General features: G+C 49.2%; 1 protein-coding gene across 3 annotated transcripts in view; it reads left to right on the forward strand.

Moving 5' to 3' along the window:
- TET3 (tet methylcytosine dioxygenase 3) overlaps positions 1 to 21,566 on the forward strand; it is a 100,723-nt gene that overhangs the window by 40,039 nt on the left and 39,118 nt on the right. For all 3 annotated transcript variants that reach the window (XM_019802023.2, XM_034659375.1, XM_034659376.1), the window contains one exon: positions 11,383 to 13,516. In XM_019802023.2, the coding sequence (XP_019657582.2) occupies positions 11,383 to 13,516 (2,134 nt within the window). The remainder of the gene's footprint in view (positions 1 to 11,382; positions 13,517 to 21,566) is intronic.

The following is a 21,566-nucleotide window of genomic DNA, read 5'->3' on the forward strand; positions in this document are numbered from 1 at the left end:
TTCGGAGGCAGCTGCTGCGCCTTTCGCCAGGCCTCAGATGTGGTCGGCTCGATTTCCTCCCGGCTGGCCTCTGGCCGGGCCGCCACCGGCTGCTCGAGGCAGGGGCTTCCGTCGGGAGAGCTGGCCGCCTTGGCCCAAGATCAGGAGATGGCGCCCGGCCTGGGCTCCCCGCCCCCACCCAGCGCTCACCCCTCCGCCGCCTGCCGGGGTCGCTTCGCGGGGAGGGGTCAGGATCGCGTTTCGCGCTGCCGAGGGAGGCGGCTTCCGCAGGGGTGCGCGTTGCAGGGCTTTCCCTTGGACTTCGGGTGGGAGCACCGCGAGCCACAGAGAACTTTTACCACAGAGAACTTTTAACGGGTGGGGGACTTCAGCCTCTGCACCCCTCTTCAACCATACCCTGTCTTCCCCTCCTACAGTGCTCGTGGGATTTTTCTTACTTCCTCCGCACGTGTGTGTTGGGGGGATGGGTAACACAAACAACTATCTAGCAACAGAAATAGCAAGAAGAAACTTCACCCGCAAATTCCTCTCTAGGAAGCTTCCCGAGTAGTCTTTGTTCAGAGGCGTGCATAGTGTATGCAAAGTTTCAGGTGTGTTGTCCATACTTTGTTCTCACACTTCCCCTTAAATAAAAATCTGATACCTACAATAAAGTCTGGAGACTATGAACAAGGAAATATTCCCATTCTTTACCACCCGAGTTGAGCATTGTTAACATTTCTGCATATTTTCCTTTGGTGTTTTGTTTGTGTGCACACGCATGCGTTGTGGATGGAATTGAATTCTTAAATTGGGCAATATTTTGAATCTTGTTTCTTTTCTCCACTTCAAACAGTGTATAAACACTTCCCCTGTCGAAAAAAACCCTCAGAAAGCATCTATTTATGAGTACAAGTACATTCTTGAGTTTCTTTTTTCATTTAAAACATTTCCCTGTGTTTTTATAAAAATGTTATTTTTTATTGTTTTAAGCAGTCATACATCTGATAAAGTACTAAGTATTGTAATTTTTCTTATGTATTATTGGAAATGTATATTTGACCTAGTGTTTTATGTACATTAAACAGATAAAGCATGATAATGCAGAGTGAAGTACCTACCCAAGATAAAAATTAGAACATGGCCAACATCTCTGAACCTATCTGGGTGTTTCCCCTAACCCTATATCCTTTCTTCACCTCCAGAGGTTACTGCTCCCTTGAATTCTGTGTTTATCATTACCTTGCTTAAAAAAAAGGTTTAATTGCATACATTTAATAAATTAAATCTTTTACAGTACATTTAACTTTATTTTTTGTTTGAACTTTTTCGAATTGGTGGACTATATATAGCCTTTAAAGGCTTGCTTTTTTCCCCTTTTTTCTTTTCTTAAGCTCAGTCTGGTCTCTTGAGATTTGTTCATGTTCCTTTGGTTCATTTGTTTGCACTGCTGTATAATATTCCATTGTCCCTCTGTGGTCGGTGGGCACTTAGATCTATTTCCATGATTTGGCTGTTATGGTAATGCTGCAGCAAACGTCTGTGTACATATCTCTGATGCACATTTGCAAAGTTTCTCTGGGAGTGGAATTGCAAGACCATGGGGTAAATGTATGTTTAACATTAAAAGAAAGCACCACAGACCTTTCCAAAATGGTTCTTCTGTTTTGCTCTCTACCAGTGGTATGTGAGGAGACAATTCCTGCTAAACCCCAGCAGCACTTGGTATGAAACTAAAGTTTTCACCCTTTACTATGTACCTGATACTGTTAAAAGTGTTCTTCCCATGTTAATTGTGAGGTTAGGTGCTATTATTAACCCTGGATATACAGATGAGGAAACAGAGGCACAGAGAGGTTAATTTTTAACCCCAGATTTACAGAGAAAGAAATGAGACACAGAGAGGTTAACTGACTTGTGCCAGGCCACACAACTAGTAAGTGGTAAGTAAGAGCAGGATACAAACTATTTTTTTTCTTCATTTTGAGATCTTGTTTATTTTATTAAAATTAAGTTATTAAAATAATAGAGTAAGCTAGAATCCAGTTAACCAACGTTGTATTTCAAATGGTATCTTAGCATGCTGCTATACCATGAGTAAAATAAAGTGGTATGTTAATACATGTACAAAATAACACTTAGGATGAAAGAATGCATGTTTATATGCTTTATTTTCCAAGGGAAGTTTCCCCATGGAAGAAAAGGCCTGAGACAAATGTTCATAAAAGAAGCAACAGCATATGCTATGGACATCATACCAGTACTTATTTCAAAAATAGCCAATGAGACCAGGAACGATTGAACATTGATGATTTTGCTCTAGTGTATACCAGCAGAATTGAACTAAACATTCTTGTTCTTAAATTCTATATAGTGGATATAAAATGGAATCTCAAAGTGGTCTTATTTTGTATTTCTCTGAATACTAAGTAGTTGAGTATTTTTTCATATGTTTATTCCCCATTTCCTCACGAAGTTGAGTACTTTTTCATATGTTTGTTCCCATTTTCTTCTCATGAAGAAAAACCAACATAACATTTTAAAACCATTCCCCTATTGTTGGGGCACTTAGGTTATTTGTAATTCTTTGCTACTAATGCTTCAGGGGAAATCTTTGGCACATGTAATTTTTAAAATTTCTTCTATCGTCTTAGTTATTTTGTTTACATTTCCTGAAGTGAGATCAGGAATACTTAATGGTTAAAAATCGCTGTGTTCTTCTGGATTGCTGTGTGATCCTGGGAAAGTGACTTAGCCTCTCTGTGCTCAGGGTCCTCATCTGTGGAGGTACATCTCTACCCTGTAGGAGGAGTTGGTGATGATTGGAGGAGATAAGTGAGTGTGCGGTGATTAACGTGATACTCTAAGAGTGTTCCATCAAAGTTAATAGACTTTTCCTAGTTCTTTTCCTTTCTTCCCTGAAACCACATTAATTACTGTTGGGTCAGAAGGCATGAGCAGTCACATCCTGGTACTTCTGCCAGATATGGTGACCTCAGGGAATTAGGCCTGAGGTCATTGGGTCTAATTCAGCTTTTTCCCAAGCATCACCCCAGCCATTGAGAAATCTGCTACATCTGTATCCTATTTGTAGTAGGAAAAAAAATTAGATTTTAAAGTGTTTTATTGATATGTACATAGTAACCACAAGAGCCACTACCTTCCCCCACCTCACACAGAGCACCCTTTGCCCATACGTGACAATCAGACCTAACCCCCCAGGATTTGCTGTCTTCAGAGAGCTTGGGTGTGGAGAGTGTAGACATGGGACAGGGCTAGCCAGCGTACACACCCCCACAGTCAGACACACACAGACACATGCAGGCAGACGAGCACATCCCCTTTTGGGCTCCCCTAAAAGTCTTTTTCCCTACTCACAGATTTGTTTCATCAGTAAATCCCAGGAGGGGAGAATCCTCTTAAGAGATGAATAATTGATCACCTCTAGATAGAACATGCCATAAATACAGCCCCTGTGCTGAGAGATTGGGGGGGGGGGGGNTAGTTAGGGGAGGGGGAGGGGAGGAATGACCCAGCTGCTGACCTCTAGGACTTGGGGGGAGGGCGGAGCTGGGAGGTCCAACGCCTTGAACAGCTGCTGGAGAGCAGAGGAGCTGAGCTGCTGGTGCGGCTATCTGGAAAGCGCTGGGTGGGATCTACTGGCCCCCTGGGTGGGGAGCAGCCGCTGCTCTCTTGGAATCACAAGAGAATTCATTCTTGGAGATGACACTGCCCAGGATGCACCCTAGACCAGCCCTGCCTCCCAGCCACTGGTCTTCAGTGGAGGTTGGCTGCACCTCATCCATCCTGGCTGGAAATACCTTCCCAGACACGTTTTTTCCAACACAGGGCCTAAGTGCTGCCCGCCCGCAGAACAGCCCCCTGGACTCTGTGCCTCTTCTGACTTCCCCTTTTCTAGAGGCCCTAAGGCCCTAAGGTGGTGTGGCCAGCGAGGACTTTGATCTCTCAAGATAGTCGGCTTTAACCTCCTTCCTTCTGTTTCCCTTTGATAGGGGATTGCTGATTTGGTTTCAGTGTGCTGATACTCTGAGGCAGGAAGGACTGGGAAAATCTAGTGTGTCTTTTCTCCCCTGCTCCCTGTGTCATGGACAAAATGAGATGTTTGGCAGTGGAGTTCCACACTTCTCTGGAGCCCCTCAGGTGGGGAGGGTGGGCTGCTGTTGTTGAATACCTGCAGATGTCTCGGGGACCAGCTTTGGGGCATTGGGAGCAGAAGAAGGGAGCTGGCTGTAGAAGAAGAGATGGGTGGGACCGTGGGAGTCCTGAGCAGGGACCAATCCCGGTAGAGGTTCCTGGACCTTTCCAGGAAGACCTGGAGTCCCCTCAGGGTGAGAATCATGACTGGGGTTGGTATGCTGTATGCACAGGTCAACTCTCCATGAAGTGGGGTGAGGCATTAAGTCTCTGCTTGGATCTGAGAAGGGCATTTACTCTACCTGTCTTCCAGTAACAAGCCCCTTTTGGCCCCCCATTGCGGGAAGAGTACCCCCAGCTTGGACAAGGCTCAGCCTGGGATGGGCCAGTGACACGTGAGGCAGGGAACAGACTGGGTAAGGTTGGGTGTGTGGATCCCAGCGAGGGCAAGGTGCGGTTTTGTACCTGGAAAGCGGCTATAAAAAGGGCCTCACTTTTGGGGGGACTTTGCATGGAGGGTGGATCAGGGGTAGGCTCTTCCAAGATCAGTTGTCAGGTTCCACAGTCAGGTATGGCAGGGGTCTTCCTGTTGCCTCGGGCAGCTTTGCCGGCCTCTACCACGCATGCTTCGTCACGGGGGCCAAAGTGGAGTGTGCCAGAATGTCGCAGGCCCGCCTATCAAGGTACAGGGCTGCAGAGGCGGGTACCAGCCAGGTCCTGGGAAGAAGAAGCAGCAGATTTGAACATAGACCGAGTGCTCTCTGCTAGGTCCTGAAGGAGTGACGGGAGCTTTAGTGTAGGAGTGGACGGTGCAGGGGGTCACACTCCCAGGAAACGACCCTTCACCAGAAGGGGGCTGTGTGTGTGGTGACTGTAGGATCTGGCTCAGACCCTGTGTCAGCAGGTGTGGTGAAGCAGGACTTTATCAGGAGGCGGTTGATTCCGTTTCTTGTCTCAGCCCCTACTTTTAATCATCGGCTTCCATAAGCGTGGCTCATTCTCATCTCTCTGCTGTGGCCTTAGTTTGGGCCCTTATCACTGGTTTGGACATTAGGCTCCTAACTGGTCTGTAGTCCACCAGCCTTGTAGTCTGCTGTCTGAATTCTACAGTGACACCTGACTGCCCCTCCTAAAAGGTCAATCTGCTCTGTTTTGTTCATGCCGTGAGCCACACACCTGTCCTCCCCATACTTTGTACTCGAGCAGGGCTCCACAGCCTATCTTTCCCTGGGCCCCCAGGCCTTCTCTGGATTGTGTGCTCCTCCCTCAATCTGGAATTCCTCCCCCCCCCTCCCAAATACCTGCCCATCTTTCAAGCCTCATCTCCAAGGTTACTTTGAAGTGAGATTTTTTTTTTAAAGTAAACTACGCCTGACGTGGAACTCGAACTCCCGAGATGAAGAGTCCTACATTTTACCAACTGAGCCAGCCAGGCGCCTCAAAGTGAGACCTTTCTTGACACATATGCCCACCTGCCCAGACAGAAATGACCCTCACCCTATGCCCCGGTGTAGACTGCTTTCACAGCACTGATAGGCTTTAAGGCATTTGTTTATAGTCTCTCTTCACTTATTAACATTTTGATGTTTCTTAAATAGAGTCTGGTCTTTATGTTACCCCACAATTTAGTGGCATAAAGCAGTCATTTTATTATGCTCATGGAGCCTATGGATTCAGAAGTCAGGAAGGACCCTGCATGGGAAGCTTGTGTTTAGGGCCTCAGCTGGGGAGTCTCAGAACCTGGAGGTAACTCGACCGCTGGGCTTGAATTGTGGAAGGGCTCCTTCACGCACACATTCGGCAGGTGAAGGCAGCTGTTGGCTGGGACTTCCGCTGGGAACGTCAGCTCAGACACCCACATGTGACTTTTGTATGTGGTCTGGGCTTCCTCACGGCACGGTGGCTGAGCCCCAGGAGTGCGTGTCTCAGGAGAACCAGGCAGAAGCTGTGTTGCCTTTTGCAGTCCAGCTTCGAAAGCAGGTAGTGTCACTCCCACCACTGTCAGAACAGCCAGATTCAAGAGGAGGGAGCATAGACCCCACCTCCCCATGGGAGAAGTACATGTGGGATGGAGGGGTGTCGTGGCCATTTTGGAAAATACTTTGCCATGCGCGCTAAGCATGTTGTGCGTACAGATGGCATTCTTAAATTCTGGAGGTTGAGCAAGGGTGGAATGGGAGGAGGAATTGCGAAGTTGTGCCGGGAGCCCTGAGGGAAGGTGAGGCATCCTTGGTGGAGATAGTGGGTGGGGTGGGGCTGGGGGCACATAGAGTTGCTTAAAGGAGCCACTGGCAGATTGAGAGTTAGAAAGTGCAGGCATGGAGAGGGAGGAGGTGGAACAGAGACGTGTTCTCGTCTAGAATTGTTTGGGGTCCTGTGTTCGGGTCTGGTGATCAGGTGTATTGGGAGACCGCGGGTGGTGCTGGGGTCAGGAGCACTGGCTAGTTAAGAAAGCTGTCCAGAATAGGAAACTGGAAAAGGGGCTGTTGCAGGTGGGAGTTCTTTTTGACACAAGCTGCTTCTCAGTGGGCTTGTAACATGTTCCAGGGGTTGGAGCTGGCAGGAGGTCAGATGAGAGGTCCAGACAAAAAGCAAACATTGGGGAACATCCTTGGAGTGGCATTTGCTGGAGCCCAGAGGGGAGCGAGGATTAAGGGAGACAGCATGGAGCGTTTAGAGCTAGGCCATCACCGAACTGAGGTTTTGAAAGGGCCTTCCTCATCTAGCCTTCATCCTCTAACATTGCCAGTAATCACCTGATAACTGCCTTGTTCCTTTTTCAAAGTCTCCATTGATAAGAACTTGCTGCCTCCTGCTTGTTAGGGGGACAAGGGTCAGTGCGTTAGCATGTCTAAGTATTAAAAGTCTTCCCTAAATGGAGCCTACATACACCTCTCTAAAGCTTTACCCATTTTCTAATTCCATCCTTTGGAGTCATGCGAAAATGAGTCTAATTCTGTGCCAGACTGACAGACTTCAGATGTGTAGACTTTCACGAGTTTTGTCTTCTTCAGAACCTAAAGGGACCTGTTTCTCTATTGTTTTGCATGTCTTGCTTGCTCTGTGTCCCCTCAGGGGCAGCCCCAAGGGAAGCCCAGGTTCAGGCAGGGACTGTCTGGGCAGAGAGGGGCCGTCACTGTGCGATGGGTCCTGTTCCGGTCAGGTGGTGGCTGTGTGGGTGTCCCGCTATGGCTGGGACCCATTAGCGGACTATGAAATCCACTTAGAAAGTTGCAACTTAAAAAAACGTTGAGGGAGGGAGGGATTTGTGTATCTAGTAAGGGCAAATAGTATTTTGCGAACTTGTCATGTTGTAAGATATATTTCTTACTGTAGATTGTAGTAAAGAAGTTGGAAAAAAACCCTGGGCTATGGGACTCTTTGAAGCGTCCAAATCTTCATATTTCGTGTAACTTCAACTAGTCTTTCACCTCTCTTGATCCCTCAGACGTTTTTATGTGCACCACTGCCATCTTTGACTTGCACATATGTGGTTTGGGGACTAAATATAATACCCTATTTATCCTGTTAGATTTTTTATCTCCAGTCGTTGACCTTTTGGCACCTGGTCCTGTCACTCAACATGGCTTTATCCCTCTTATTTTCAACATCTGCCTATTTAATCAGTGTGCCTTCTCGATCATCGTTGGTAAATATGTTGAACAGGACAGTTCTGAGGACAGAGGCCTATGGCAGACCACTAAAGACCTCCTCCCTTCCCCCAACCCGGGTTGCTACACCACTTGAGTTTGAACATGGTCATTTTGCCAGTGGTGAGCCAGCCTGTCTGGCCTGTAATTCTCTACTGCTGGCCCTCAAAGGGATCATGGCAGGCCTTAGGAAGCTTAAACATCTGTAGCCCAAGTCGCAAATGCAAATGCCTACAACGGCTTGACAGGTAACACAATGAATGAAGTGATAATTAGTTCAGGCAATTAATAAGTACTCTCTGACCCCTTGTCTTGGTGTCAAGAAAGCAGCGTGAAATGGCAAGGCTGGGGCAGGCTCGAGCGGTAGCCACGGCTCATCTGCCAGGTAGAAGTGTGGACCTTCAAGTGTGGGTTTCATGTAAAATTCGATTTTTTAATATTGGCAAGACAAACAAGAACCTAACACCGTGTAGGCCAAACAAAACAGACCTGTGGCTGCTTTGACCTGCAGCCCTTGAGTATGTGATCTATCAGACAGGATGTCTCCCTGTCTCCTGGTCCGATGACCGTAGGACACAGAACAGTAAGGTCAGTTGGATGTTAATGGGTTGATGGCCTTTGTTGAACCTGGCCCCTGGTGTTTGCCTTAGTTACCCTCTCAGGAATCTTACTGGGGCTGGTCTCGCTCGGTGCATCCGAGTCAGGAATGATGCTTGCTCTTTTCTTGCCGGTGGTACCTTCTCCTGATGGCGCGTTTCTTCCAGCGTCCCCAGCACGTGGTGAGGAATGCGTCACTAGGGTCCCCTGGCCAAGAAACTGGAATTTAGCATTTCTTAAAATCCCCCCCACCCTTCCCGGCTTCACTTCCCTCATTTTTGTGTCCACTCTTCCCTTTCTTCTCTTTTTGGTCTAAAGAGCATTTTCTTTCCCAGGGAATTCAGAGGCACAAGCGCTAGCCTAGCCCTTCCTTGTTCTTGTTCACAAACCAAAAATAACTTTTTAAATCCTTTTAGTTGTCTTGACCATTTTGGGGAAGCCTCAGCTCCTGCAGCATTAGTCTTCCTGACACTGTTTTTGTAAATCCACACTACTCCCTCATGTTTCCTCGGGGTCATGCATGCTCCTTCTGTCTTTTACACATAAGCATGTACAATTTGGCCACTTCAGACTTCGTCGCCTTTGCTGTCACAGTAGTTTAGGTTTCTGAGAAGGAAGGAAGGAAGGGACGGCTGGGTGATCAACCACATTCCTAGAGGAAAGGTTTTGTGCCTAGTTCCACGTTTGGAGAGATGGTCGGGGGAAAGGCAGCATCGTCTGCGGCTGGTGGGGGATGGGAGGCCTTTCTCGGGCTGAGAGAGTGTTCGTACAGCAGCTGTGGGCAGGAGACACAGAAGTGGTTAAGATGCGGACCTTGTCTTAAAGGAGCTCCCATCCGGTGGGGGAGGCAGCTGCTTGAATGGCAGCAGGGGCCTGCGAAAAGTGCTACCGAGGCGAGGCGGGTACAAGGGGCTGCGGGAGCCCAGGGTCAGGAGCCACAGAGCAGTCTGCCAGCCAGGTCAGGGAGGAGGTGCCAGTGAGCCGGTACTTGAAGGATAAGCCAAGGTGGCCCCACAGAGGCTGGGAAGGGCATTCCAGGCAGTGAGCACTTCATGTGCAAAGCTCGGAAAAGCATGTTAGAAAAGCACAAGGGTCCTTTGTGACCAGAATCAGCAGCGATGAGGATGAGGTGGGAACCCTAGGCTGGGGTCTCTGCTTACCTCCCACGGGGCTGTTCCCAAATCCCACCTTCCCACCACTTCTTTGGAGCCCATGCATGAGGGCCACCTTTCACAGTCTGGGGACTAGTATCAATTTAACCATCTGTCTAATCCACTTTATGTTATGACTTATAGAAAAGTTGCAAAAAGAGTACCTGGGACTCCCACATACTAAAATTGTTCACATTTTGCTTTATTTGCGTTATCATTTTCTCTGTGTGCATGTATTTTTATATGCATATCATATTTTTCTGAACCACTTGAGATTAAGTTAGAGATACTACGTTCCTTTACCCTGAATACTTCACTGTATGTGTGTGTGTATCCTAAGGACAAAGACATTCTTTTACATAATCAGAGTAAAATGATCCAAGCCAAGAAGACTGAGATTGACACAGTGTGATCTTATCCCCGTCCATATTCAAATTGCATCAAACGTCCCAGTGGTGTACCTTCCAGCTGTTTTCCCCGGTCTGTGACCTAACTCATGAGCACACATTTCTCTGTCTCGTCTCTTCGGTAAGCTGAAGATGTTTGCAGAGATGTTTGTCGTTCTTGTCTTTGAAACTTTTGAAGACAACAATCCAGGTGCTTTCTAGCATGCCCTCCAGTTTGGGTTTATCTGATGTTTCCTCATAATTAGTTTTGGGTTGTACATTTTGGCTGAAGGTCTGTGGGAGTGATGTGATATCCTGCTCAGTGTATCGTATCAGGAGTCTCATGATGTTGGTTTGTCGCAACGTTGGTGATGATGAGAGCTCTGATCATTCGGTTAAGGTGGTGTCTGCCAGATTTCTCTTTACTGTTGTAACCCAGTAATTTTTGAGGAGATACTTTGAGACCATGTCTACACCCTGTGCCCCATCAAGTTTCACCTGCTAGTTGTAGCATCCACTGATGACTTTCCAAGTCGATTGTCCCTTCTATATTTTTTCTTGGCATTCTACCGTAAGGAAAAGCTTTCCTTTCTAGAGGGATGAATTCTGCAAACTGAGTTTCACATCTTTGTATTAGCTTTTAACTTGCTGGGCTGGGCACCCAGCTCCTTCCTTTTTATGCCCTCCGCCGTCTGTGTGCTTTGCTGGACATCAGGTGTATCATGGTGGTTCTTGGGCTTGGGAAGGGGCCTGGATCTTGGTCCAACTAGCAGCTTGCTTGTCACTGGCGTGAGTGGCTCAACAGGGGGCTGAATGCACATGGGGTCCGATCATCAGTGTTTCCCTCCGGCCTGGCTGGGGCTGGGAGTGAGAATGTCATCTCGTCACCCGCTCTCGGAGCTCGACCAGGGCTTAAGTGAGGGCAGTAACAGGCAGAGAAAAAAAACAGTGGGTTCCTTCCCACTGAAAAGCTCTGCCTGACCTCTGGTCCAGGCTGCATTTGTTCCTCAGAGCTGCTCGACCCCTCCCTGTACACGCACACACTGCACACATAGGGTATATTGCTTCTTGGGGTGTTTGGTTAGCTTTCTCTCAACAAACACCGAAATCAGCATGGTCCTGGTGTCACTTTGGTCATTTCAAGTTAAAGATCTTTTTGTGAGTCCTTAATAAATGCTTGGTGTCTGGGGAGCCTCGTCCCTATGATCGATCTTAGGCTCTAAAAAGATTTGAGCAGCATTCAGAATTCTGGATTAGGACCCCTTAAAGATCTGCCTTCCATTTCTGTTGGTGCAGCCAGCTGGACAAGGAGACGTGAAGGTGAGTTCCGGTTCAAGCTGGGTCAGGGACAGGTTTACAAGAAAAGCAGGGTTTAGGTATGCATCTGAGTGGTGGGAAACAGGGCAATGCTTTTCTAATATTATGGCTCATCTTTTTCCTTTTTTTCTCTCTTTCTTTCTTCAGACAGGCTCAGAGCTCAGCCCAGTGGATGGACCTGTTCCAGGTCCGATGGACTCAGGGCCAGTGTACCATGGGGACTCACGGCAGCTAAGCGCCTCAGGGGCGCCGGTCAATGGTGCTAGAGAACCCGCCGGACCCAGTCTGCTGGGGGCTGGGGGTCCTTGGAGAGTAGACCAGAAGCCCGACTGGGACGCTGCCCCGGGCCCAGCTCACACTGCTCGCCTGGAAGATGCCCACGATCTGGTGGCCTTTTCGGCTGTGGCCGAAGCTGTGTCCTCTTATGGGGCCCTTAGCACCCGGCTCTATGAAACCTTCAACCGTGAGATGAGTCGCGAGGCTGGGAACAACAGCAGGGGAGCCCGGTCAGGGCCCGAGGGCTGCTCTGCTGGCAGTGAAGACCTGGACACTCTGCAGACGGCCCTGGCCCTCGCTCGGCATGGCATGAAGCCGCCCAGCTGCAACTGCGATGGCCCGGAATGCCCTGACTACCTCGAGTGGCTGGAGGGGAAGATCAAGTCTGTGGTCGTGGACGGTGGGGAGGAGCGGCCCAGGCTCCCAGGGACTCTGCCTTCTGCTGAGGCTGGCCTCCCAGCGCCAAGCACCAGGCCAGTCCTCAGCTCTGAGGTCCCCCAGATACCTCCCGCAGAGGGCCTGCCCCTGTCCCAGAGTGCCCTGAGCATTGCCAAGGAAAAGAACATCAGCCTGCAGACGGCCATCGCCATCGAGGCCCTCACACAGCTCTCCTCTGCCCTCCCTCAGCCTTCCCACTCCACCTCCCAGGCTTCTTGCCCCCTCCCTGAGGCCTTGTCCCCTCCTGCCACTTTCCGGTCTCCCCAGTCCTACCTCCGGGCCCCCTCGTGGCCTGTGGTCCCTGCCGAAGAGCACGCATCCTTTGCTCCTGACAGCCCTGCCTTCCCTCCAGCAACTCCTAGAACAGAGTTTCCCGAAGCCTGGGGCACCGACACCCCACCAGCAACTCCGCGGAGCTCTTGGCCCATGCCCCGCCCGAGCCCTGACCCCATGGCTGAACTGGAGCAGTTGCTGGGCAGCGCCAGTGATTACATCCAGTCAGTATTCAAGCGGCCGGAGGCCCTGCCCACCAAGCCCAAGGTCAAGGTGGAGGCGCCCTCTTCCTCCCCAGCCCCGTCCCCATCCCCCATGCTCCAGAGGGAGGCTCCCGCACCATCTGCAGAGCCCGATGCCCACCAGAAGGCCCAGACCGCCCTGCAGCAGCACCTTCACCATAAGCGCAGTCTCTTCCTGGACCAGGCCCACAACTCCCCCTTCCCTCCCCCCACGGAGCCTCCTGCGCCGGGTTGGTGGGTCCCACCAAGCTCACCTGCCCCACGGCCTCTGGACAGACCTCCCAAGGAGAAGAAGAAGAAGCCCCTGGCGCCAGCTGGAGGTCCGGCGGGAACCGAGAAGACCGCCCCCGGGATCAAGCCCAGCGTCCGGAAGCCCATTCAGATCAAAAAGTCCAGGCCACGGGAATCGCAGCCGCTCTTCCTGCCTCTGCGGCAGATTGTCCTGGAAGGGCTGAGGTCCCCGGCCTCCGAGGATGCGCAGGCACCTCCATCTGCCCCTGTTCCCGCTCCCCAGGGCTCTGCTGTCCCCCCGCCCCCAGAACCTTCTCTTGCGCTATTTGCACCTAGTCCCTCCGGGGACAGCCTGCTGCCCCCTACTCAGGAAATGAGATCCCCCAGCCCCATGGCGACCCTGCAGCCGGGCTCCACCGGCCCTCTTCCCCCTGCCGATGACAAGCTGGAAGAGCTCATCCGGCAGTTTGAAGCTGAATTTGGGGATAGCTTTGGGCTTCCTGGCCCCCCGTCTGTGCCCATTCAGGACCCTGAGAACCAGCCAACATGTCTCCCAGCTCCCGAGAGCCCTTTTTCTACCCGCTCCCCCAAGCAAATCAAGATTGAGTCTTCGGGGGCTGTGACTGTGCTCTCAACCACCTGCTTCCATTCGGAGGAGGGAGGCCAGGAGGCCACACCCACCAAGGCCGAGAACCCCCTCACACCCACCCTAAGTGGCTTCCTGGAGTCACCTCTGAAGTACCTGGACACACCCACCAAGAGTCTGCTGGACACACCTGCAAAGAGAGCCCAGGCCGAGTTCCCCACCTGCGACTGTGTCGGTAAGTTTGCCTGGGTGTCAGGGAAAGGAGAGGCCTGGCGGGCTTGAGTGTCTAGGTTCCGTCTCTTGTCTGGCAAACGTTTATGTGTGCCAACCACCCCGCTGGGGCCTGGGGACACTGGAAGGCGCTCATAAGCTAGTGGACGAGACCTCGAAGGAAGCAGATAGTGATGCCCTGTGGTGTGTAGCACGTCGGTGGAGGTGGGCGCGGGGGCTTTGCCGCGCAGATGGAGGTGAAGGCATCATGGAGGCCTTTCTGTGGGAGATGGTGCTTGTGTTGAGGCCTGAGCTGGGTGGCTGTGAGAGGGTGGGGCTTATTTGGACTGCTCTTGGTCTTGAGGGAGCAGAAGGGGTGGAGTGTGTGTGGCTATGAACCAAAGGTGGCCTGAGAGGCAGGTGGGGGCCAGATCTTAATTGGCCCAACAAGCTGAGGTCAGGAGTTTGACTTGATCTCGTAGGTATAAGTGAGCTTCTGAGGGTTGTAAAGCAAGTCATGATCTGTCACCTTGTGCTTTGAAAGACTCTTCTGGCTTGTGGTGGGGAAACCTGTAAGAAAGGCGTCATGAGTCAGGGCAAGAAGGAACACGGGCCTTGACTGAGCGAGTAGGCGGGTGGAGGGCCTCTCGGGGGGAGGGTATGTGGGCATCCCGGAGTGGTGCTGGTACCCGAGAACAGGCTGAGAGCCCGGAGCTCTGAGTTGTGGGTTCGGACACAGTGGGCATCCAGGCCGTGGCTGAGGCTGTGGTGCGGGTAAGAGTGCTGACAAGCCTTGCCTTCCCGTAAATCAGCAGGGCCGAGGCTGCAAGGACTGCTCCTGGGGGCGTCTTGGGAGGTCACTGGTGCACTGGGAAGCCCCAGGGCTCCCTTAGGGCTGCGGCTCTCTGCTGTGTATGGTCTGTTCCATAAAAGATGTGTTTCACGTGTTGCCCGAAAAGCACATTGATGCCAGTGAGGAGCATGTTGAAATTCTTGTGATTTTAGGGTACACAAATCAGGTGTTACAAAAAGGCTGTATTCTCTACTTGTTATTAGTATCAGGTCAATTGTGTGATGCGTTGGGATGCTGTGTCCTTGTCAGTAAGGAGGAGCTGGGCTATCCTGCCCACTCCAGCTACCCCAGACTCCTGTACTGCAGACCAGGAATCACCTGGGGAACAAGGAAACGTTGGCCCCAGTGTTTCTGTCTGGGGATGAACAGAAGTGCGGGGTCCTGCCAGATGCTCCCAGACATGTTCTGGGATTGTGGTTCCCTTCGAGGGCTAATCCTGTGCATTCTTGGATCTTCATAATAAGGTGACTTTGAGGGCCTCATTATTTCTCAGCATTTTGGAGAGCTTGTTCCGATCATAGGAATTGGGCCCTTCCCTTTGCCCTTTTCTCTCCTTGCATTGCTGTGTATCTGTCCCATCTGCCTTGTGTTTAGTACGTTGTTAGATATTTCTCCCACTGCAGTGTAAGGCATAACCTTGCGTAGTGCTTAGGCCATAGTTGGTCCTTACTAAATATTTTAGTTGTTGAATTCAATTATTTGGATGTGATTATTTGATCAAACTAGTTTTTAAAATTTGAATTCTATTTCTGTCACTTCCTCATGTCTAAAATGATAATAACATCCCCTCACCAGGGCTGTTTGAAGGGTTGAATTAGCTAGTATGTATACAGCACTTAGAATTGCATCCGGCACATAGTAAGCGGTCTAAGAGTGTCAGCAGTCCCGAAGTGGATTGAGTGCAGTAAGGCAAGAGGAAGAAGTAAAAACATACGCATTAAAAAGGAAGAAGGTGTTGGCTATAACTTTATTCATCAATAATTTATTGATTACTAGCTCTGTATTAACTACTGTAAAGGATAAAAATTAGGAGACGTGGTTCATCTCTGAAGGACTTTGTCCTGTGCTCTAAGCGACAACTGAAACCATGAGATACTCAGTCGCCCCTTCAACAGGGGTCAGCCAGGTGCCGGAGCAATCACATGAATGTGGCCGGACCGTAAGAGTGCTCTGAACCCCCAGGCTTGGTTGTTGTTACCAAGGGTAGTGTATTCTCTTGGAAACTCTTGTTCCAAGCTGGGTTTTGAAACAGGCAGTGAGTCCAGATGGGGAGAGGCGAGAAAGCAACCACTGCAGCCCCAAGAACATGTGAGCACCGTCCTCGGGGCGGCAGGAGCCCGCTGGTGGGATGTAAGGCCAGCAGCACGGGGTGCACCCGAACCCTCAGCGTTCTGCATTCCATCGGAGAGGACAAATCTCAGCTCGAAGCTAGCGAGCAGAGGAGCAGGCAGGAGAATGTCAGCGTCGCACAAACCCAGCAGCATGCTGGCCGCTCTGCCCCTCAGCCAGGGAAGGGCAGGGCAGTGGGCAGGACCCACCACGACCCCCAATCCTTTATTGTTCCAGTTTGTGTTTTCTCTGTATCCGGTCCTAAACAGAGAATTCAAACCGAACCTACCTCGTGTGGTTAAGTGTTAACTTACGGGGACATGCTTAGTGGGAGACGGTAGACACAAGCAGTAAGTAAATGGTCGTCTCAGCTATGTTAAAAAAGGAAAGAAAGGAAGGAAAGGAAAGGTGGGGAAAGGGAAGGAAGAAAGGGGGGGAAGGAGAGGGAAGGAAGGTAGGGAAAGGAAGGAAAGGAGAGGAAAGAAAGGAAGAATGGGGGGGAGTGGAGGGAAGGAAGGAAGGAAAAGGAGAGGAAAGGAAAGGAAGAAAGAGAGCGGGGAGGGGAGCGAAGGAAGGAAAGGAAAAGAAGGAAGGAAAAGACTGGAGGGAAATATGTCAATAGTGGTTGTCTCTGTGGTCAGTGGATGACTTTTCCCTTACATGTTTTCTGAACTTTCTGTAATGAAATATGTATTTTATAATCAAGAAATGTTTTGAAAGTGTATTCTGGAAGTAGCCTAGAAGACAGATCGGTGAAAGGTGATGACCTTGCCACAGAAGACTGGTTAGGGAGCTATTGAGAAAAAGAAAGAAGAAGAATTGTAATAGTGGTAAAAATAATATTTATGAAACACTTACTCTGTTCCAGGCACTGTGCCAATTACTCTACAGTTACCACCTCATTTAATCCTCATAACATCTGTATGAGGGCAGTGCTGTCAGTGGTGCCATCTTAATGATGAAGGAAGCAAACTTAGGTTGAGTAGCCTGCCCAGGTCATACGTCCAGCACACGGGAGAAGTGAGGTTTGAATGTAGGCACTTGGACTGTTAACCGGCACCCCGTGCTGTGGTTGAAATTGTTGAGAAATGAGTCCCAAGTACAGCAGTGGTATTAAGAGTGAAGAGGGCCAAGGAAGAAGGGATTCACTTGGAAACAGCTTCTTGAGGTGCTGGGGTTCATGTTAGGGAGAGCTGTCCTGTTTTCCAGAAGCATCTGGAGATCCCCCCTCTGGACAGTTGGCTTCCATCAGTCAGCATGGCAGAATTTGTCTCTGTGAACTCAGGCTCAGGACAAGGGTTAGGAGTAAAGGCTGCTCATTCTGGGATTAATGTCAGATGGGAACCGTCTCATGTTCCAGAAACTCATCCTCTCGACATGGTAGGTAGAGCGGTGCAGATTGCAGGTCAGTTTAAGGAAGAATTTTCCATAGAAGTGACCATGAGATTTGGAGTTGCCATATGCACTAATAATAAACAACTTTATAAAAGCATAAAAAGGTTTTATAGCATAGCAAAAGGAGCTTAATATTCAATACGGCAACTTTTGCCAAATCGACAATTTTGACCGATATGGGTTTCACCAAGGAACCAAAAAACCCGTACCAAGAGCACCGTTTCCCCTTGTATAAAGACTATGAGTTTCTGAAGATATGGGTGGCATTCATGTGGCCTTATTCTCCAAATCTTGAAATACTGGAATTAAAGTCAGCTTCTTGAAGCTTCAAAGAAAATAAATTTAGAAGAAGTGAGAGGAAATGCCTCTCTCCAAAAGGTAGTATGGTATGTACAGGTTTGGGAAAACTTAACACAAGTTGAAGTTTTATTTTACATTATTGGAGAAGGAGTATTGACATATTTCTAATATTTTGCGGCACAATTAGAGATCCTCTTAAGCATCTGTAGTACCGTTGTCAGAGACAGGACAGTGAGCTGCAATGACCAGACCCTCCACATATTTTATCTATTCCTAGAAATGGGGAGATTCACAAGACGAGCCAGTTTAGGACAGAGAATGAGTTCAGATGACTTTTTAGTGGGAAAGCATTCTTGGAGGTCATCTGCTCATCCTTTTATTTTATTTTATTTTTTATTTATTTGTCAGAGAGAGAGAGAGTACAAGTAGGGGGAGCGGCAGGCAGAGGGAGAAGCAGGCTCTCTGCTGAGCAGGGAGACAGATGCGGGCTTGATCCCAGGACCCTGGGATCATGACCTGAGCCAAAGGCAGCCGCTTAACCGACTGAGCCACCCATGCGTCCCATGCTCTCCTTTATAGTTAAGGAAACAGATTTGTGTTAACTTTTGAGTCTTGTCCCTGTGTCTCTTGAGGAGCATCCCACAGGCAGCTGTAGACATTAAACCAAAGGAAAAGCACAGTAGGAGACAGATTTTAGGCGGCACCTTCATAGGAATGACATATTTTTATCCAGTTGAACATCTGCCTTAAAGAAGTAGCCAGAGGCCAATACAAGAAAAAACATGTCCTTTCGCCTAGAGCATGGTGAAAGTCCAGGTGAGAGAGAGGTGTTGTCCAGCAAACGTGGCTGGTAGCAGCGTCCACTGGGTAACTTCAGTCCGGACCACAGTTCTGAATGGGGAACACAGAGACTTAACTCTGTTTACAATCATGGAAAGTCTATTTCCTGTAGTTTTTGTGAGAAGGTATCTTCCCCACCCCTGCCTCTCGTTCAGTTTGAGATGAAGAGGAGCTTCCTATGTTTTAAATATTTTTTTAGGGGTGCCTGGGTGGCTCAGTCTGTGCAACAACTGCCTTCGGCTTAGGTCATGATCCCAGGGTCCTGGGATCGAGCCTGAAGATGCTGAACTGTCACGTCAACTCCGATAAGTGTTAGAAGATAGTTTTGAGGGGCGCCTAGGTGGCTCAGTGGGTTAAGCATCTGCCTTCAGGGTCTTGGGATCGAATCCCACAGCAGGCTCCTTGTTCAGCAAGGGGCCTGCTTCTCCCTCTGCCTCTGCCCCTCCCCACCTCTTTGTGCATGTGCACCCACTCTCTCAAATAAATGAAATGTTTAATAAAAATTAAAAATAAATATATATTTTTTAGACCATGGAATATTTGGATCCCAGCATAAAGGTGGGGAATCTGACTCTGGGGAGGGTATCAGAAAGAAGTTCCTGGAGGAAGTGATGTTTGAGGTGAGAAGTTTAATGGATTAATAGGAAGAAGATAGAGTGTTCCAGGCAAAGGGACACAAAGATTATGGAGATGAAAAATACATGAAACACCACATGAAGACACAGAGGTGAGAAAACATGGGGAAATGCAAGTAGTTCTGGTGTGATTGGTGTATTGGATGAAAGATTGGGAGTGGCCATAGAGGGGAGCTTCAGGGGAAGCAGAGACGATACTGAAGGCAGAGAAACCAGTTTGCAAGCTCGGACATGTTTCAGGCCAGAAATAATGGGCGCCTGAGCTCAGAGAATGACATTGAGTGGGAGGGAGGAGAGAAGTGGGTGGATAAGAGAAAGATTAGGAAAAAGAACTAACTGCTTGCTGTAGGAGTAAAGGAAGAAGCATGTCAGGTGGCTCCTGAGGTTCCAGGTTGGGTGACCGGGTAGATAGTGGTGCCATTCACCTAGATTCAGAATCCTGGGAAGGAAGCGAGTTGGGACATCCGGCTTTGATATCTGTGGGACCCGAAGGTGCATCCAGGTGGCTGTGAGGTGGAGGTTCTGGAGCGAAGTGATGGTAGTTGATGTTTCGGTTATGATCATTCTACCAGGCTGAATGTGTAGACTGAGAAGAGGCCCGAGAGGGGAGCGTACTAGCATTTAAAGGGTCTCAGAAGAAGGGGAAGGGTAGGTAGGGGAAGGCTAAAGAACCAGCAGAGTTTGGGAGGGTGGGAGGGCTGAGAGCCCAGTTCTGAAGAAGGGTCAGGATTTAACGCTGGATTCTTCGTCTCACACGATTTGTTATTATACGTGCCCTAGTCTTGTCAGTTAAATCCCAGGTTCCTCAGGAACAGGGACTGAATGTTGTATTTCTAAAACATTTGGACTGGTGCTGAGCACTCTGGTAAGCACGCTTCATATTTTTTGGTTAACTGGTCAACCTTATTCTGTCTCCACATTTAAACTCCACAAAGATGTCAGGTGAGTTTAGGCATGATCTCCTTCCCTTTAATCTTTGTCAGCAGCGAGTGTGCCCGTGTTATAAAGGTATTTGTGTCTACTACCAGCAGGCCTGGCACGCTGCCCGTGTACTTACAGGGAGCTGACCTGTGATTTGAGTTTTTAAACCCGTCTAGCACACCTAATGCAGCCTAGGGCCCAGCCATCTACCTAGCCACTGTGTGGATCTATGACTGCCAGGAGGCAACAAGCTAGCCGCCGGTGATTGACTGTCAATGGAAATAGAGTCCAATTAGTTACAGAAGCGCAAGCTGCTCAGCTTGAAGTCCGCTGAAATGCTACCAGGAAACTGAGGCATTTGTATAGGATTGTTTGGAAAAAGAAGGTACTGGGACAGAAAACCTTAGTATGATCTTGACACCTATGCATTAATTATATCAGTTATCATTCGTCTCTATCAGTGTCATAAAGAGGAGAAATGCCTTGGCCTGTGCTCCCATGTCTTTCCCTGGCCATCATATTTCCCGCTGGGAAAGTGTGGGTGCCTTAGTCTCTGTGTAGAGAAGGGGGGGGAAGATGGGAGGTTCACTTAGAAATTAAGGATCCTTCTTGGGGTTAGGCAGTCATGAGTAGTTTCTTGTGTCTAGTATCTCTTGCTGATAGCAGAAAGGATACATTTCATTCTCTCCCCCAGAAGTAGAACAGAGCATAGTTTTCTATCTTAATGAGCATAAAATTAAGTGCACGGGGCGAAAAAAAGCACCTAGAGCCACATAACCAGCATTTTCTCAAAAATTGGATTTTTCTCTCCTGAGCTCTGCCCCAGAGCTTCCTACTATGTATTTTGGTGGGGGGGAAATCACTTCTGTCTGCTCCAGCTGCTCAAAGCGAGACATAAAACAGATTTTTCTTCAAGGAGAGTTGAATTGTTCCCTTGCTCTGTCACTATCTCTGTAGTGGAGGAAGACACACCCTGGGGACTACTAGAAGAATGAGTGACTTAACAGCAGATAGCAAAAGATCCCTTTCCTGAAGCCTGTGAAGGGAACAACAACAACAACAGAAGAGAAAATTCATCCGCTGAAGTTTAGAAATAGCCCCAATCTTAAACCATGAATTCCAGGGGCTTGTCTACGAGCTTAAGATCGGTTGAATTAAAATAGAAGATGATATGGGGTGTACAGCTCCCAGTGTGGGGAAAACCAGTAGGGGACTCTCAGAGGGACGCTGGAGCTTGGACAGAGAGGCTGGAGACCACCCGTCTGGAAGGCATTCTCTCTGGAAGGTGGGGAAGGTAGACAGGCACCTTTTCCCTCCCTATTCCAGCTTCTGATGGGAATGAGGTATAGGGTGAGGACGGTTGGCCGGAGGGCCTGGACACCCTATCCTAGGAGCCAGCTTTGTAGCCAAGGGCCAGCCGCACCAGACAAAGGCCATTGTGCACAGAGAAATATTTGCTGAACCACCAAACAAAAATCCTGCAATCTGCAGGGCTTTATTTTAACTTGATGTTGTAACTTATCAGAGTGACCAGCTCACTCGCATATGAGGAAATAAACCAAAACCCGAGCATCAGGACAGAGCATAACCCAGCCCTCACCACACAAACATGCATCCGTATTTAGAGATGTTGGCCCTGACAGAGTGCGTGAAGATGAAATTCCCTGGTCGTAACAGTCCACAGCCAGCCCTGGTTCCTCCCATCCCCCTTCAGGCTGCTGAACTTGTGAACTAATAGTTGAAACCTCTCCACCATCCAGTTCTTTAGCTTAATATCTAAGGGAAGGATTTGAGCAGTGTCC

The sequence above is a fragment of the Ailuropoda melanoleuca genome, chromosome 4, assembly GCF_002007445.2.
Source record: "Ailuropoda melanoleuca isolate Jingjing chromosome 4, ASM200744v2, whole genome shotgun sequence".
Classification (NCBI taxonomy): domain Eukaryota; kingdom Metazoa; phylum Chordata; class Mammalia; order Carnivora; family Ursidae; genus Ailuropoda; species Ailuropoda melanoleuca.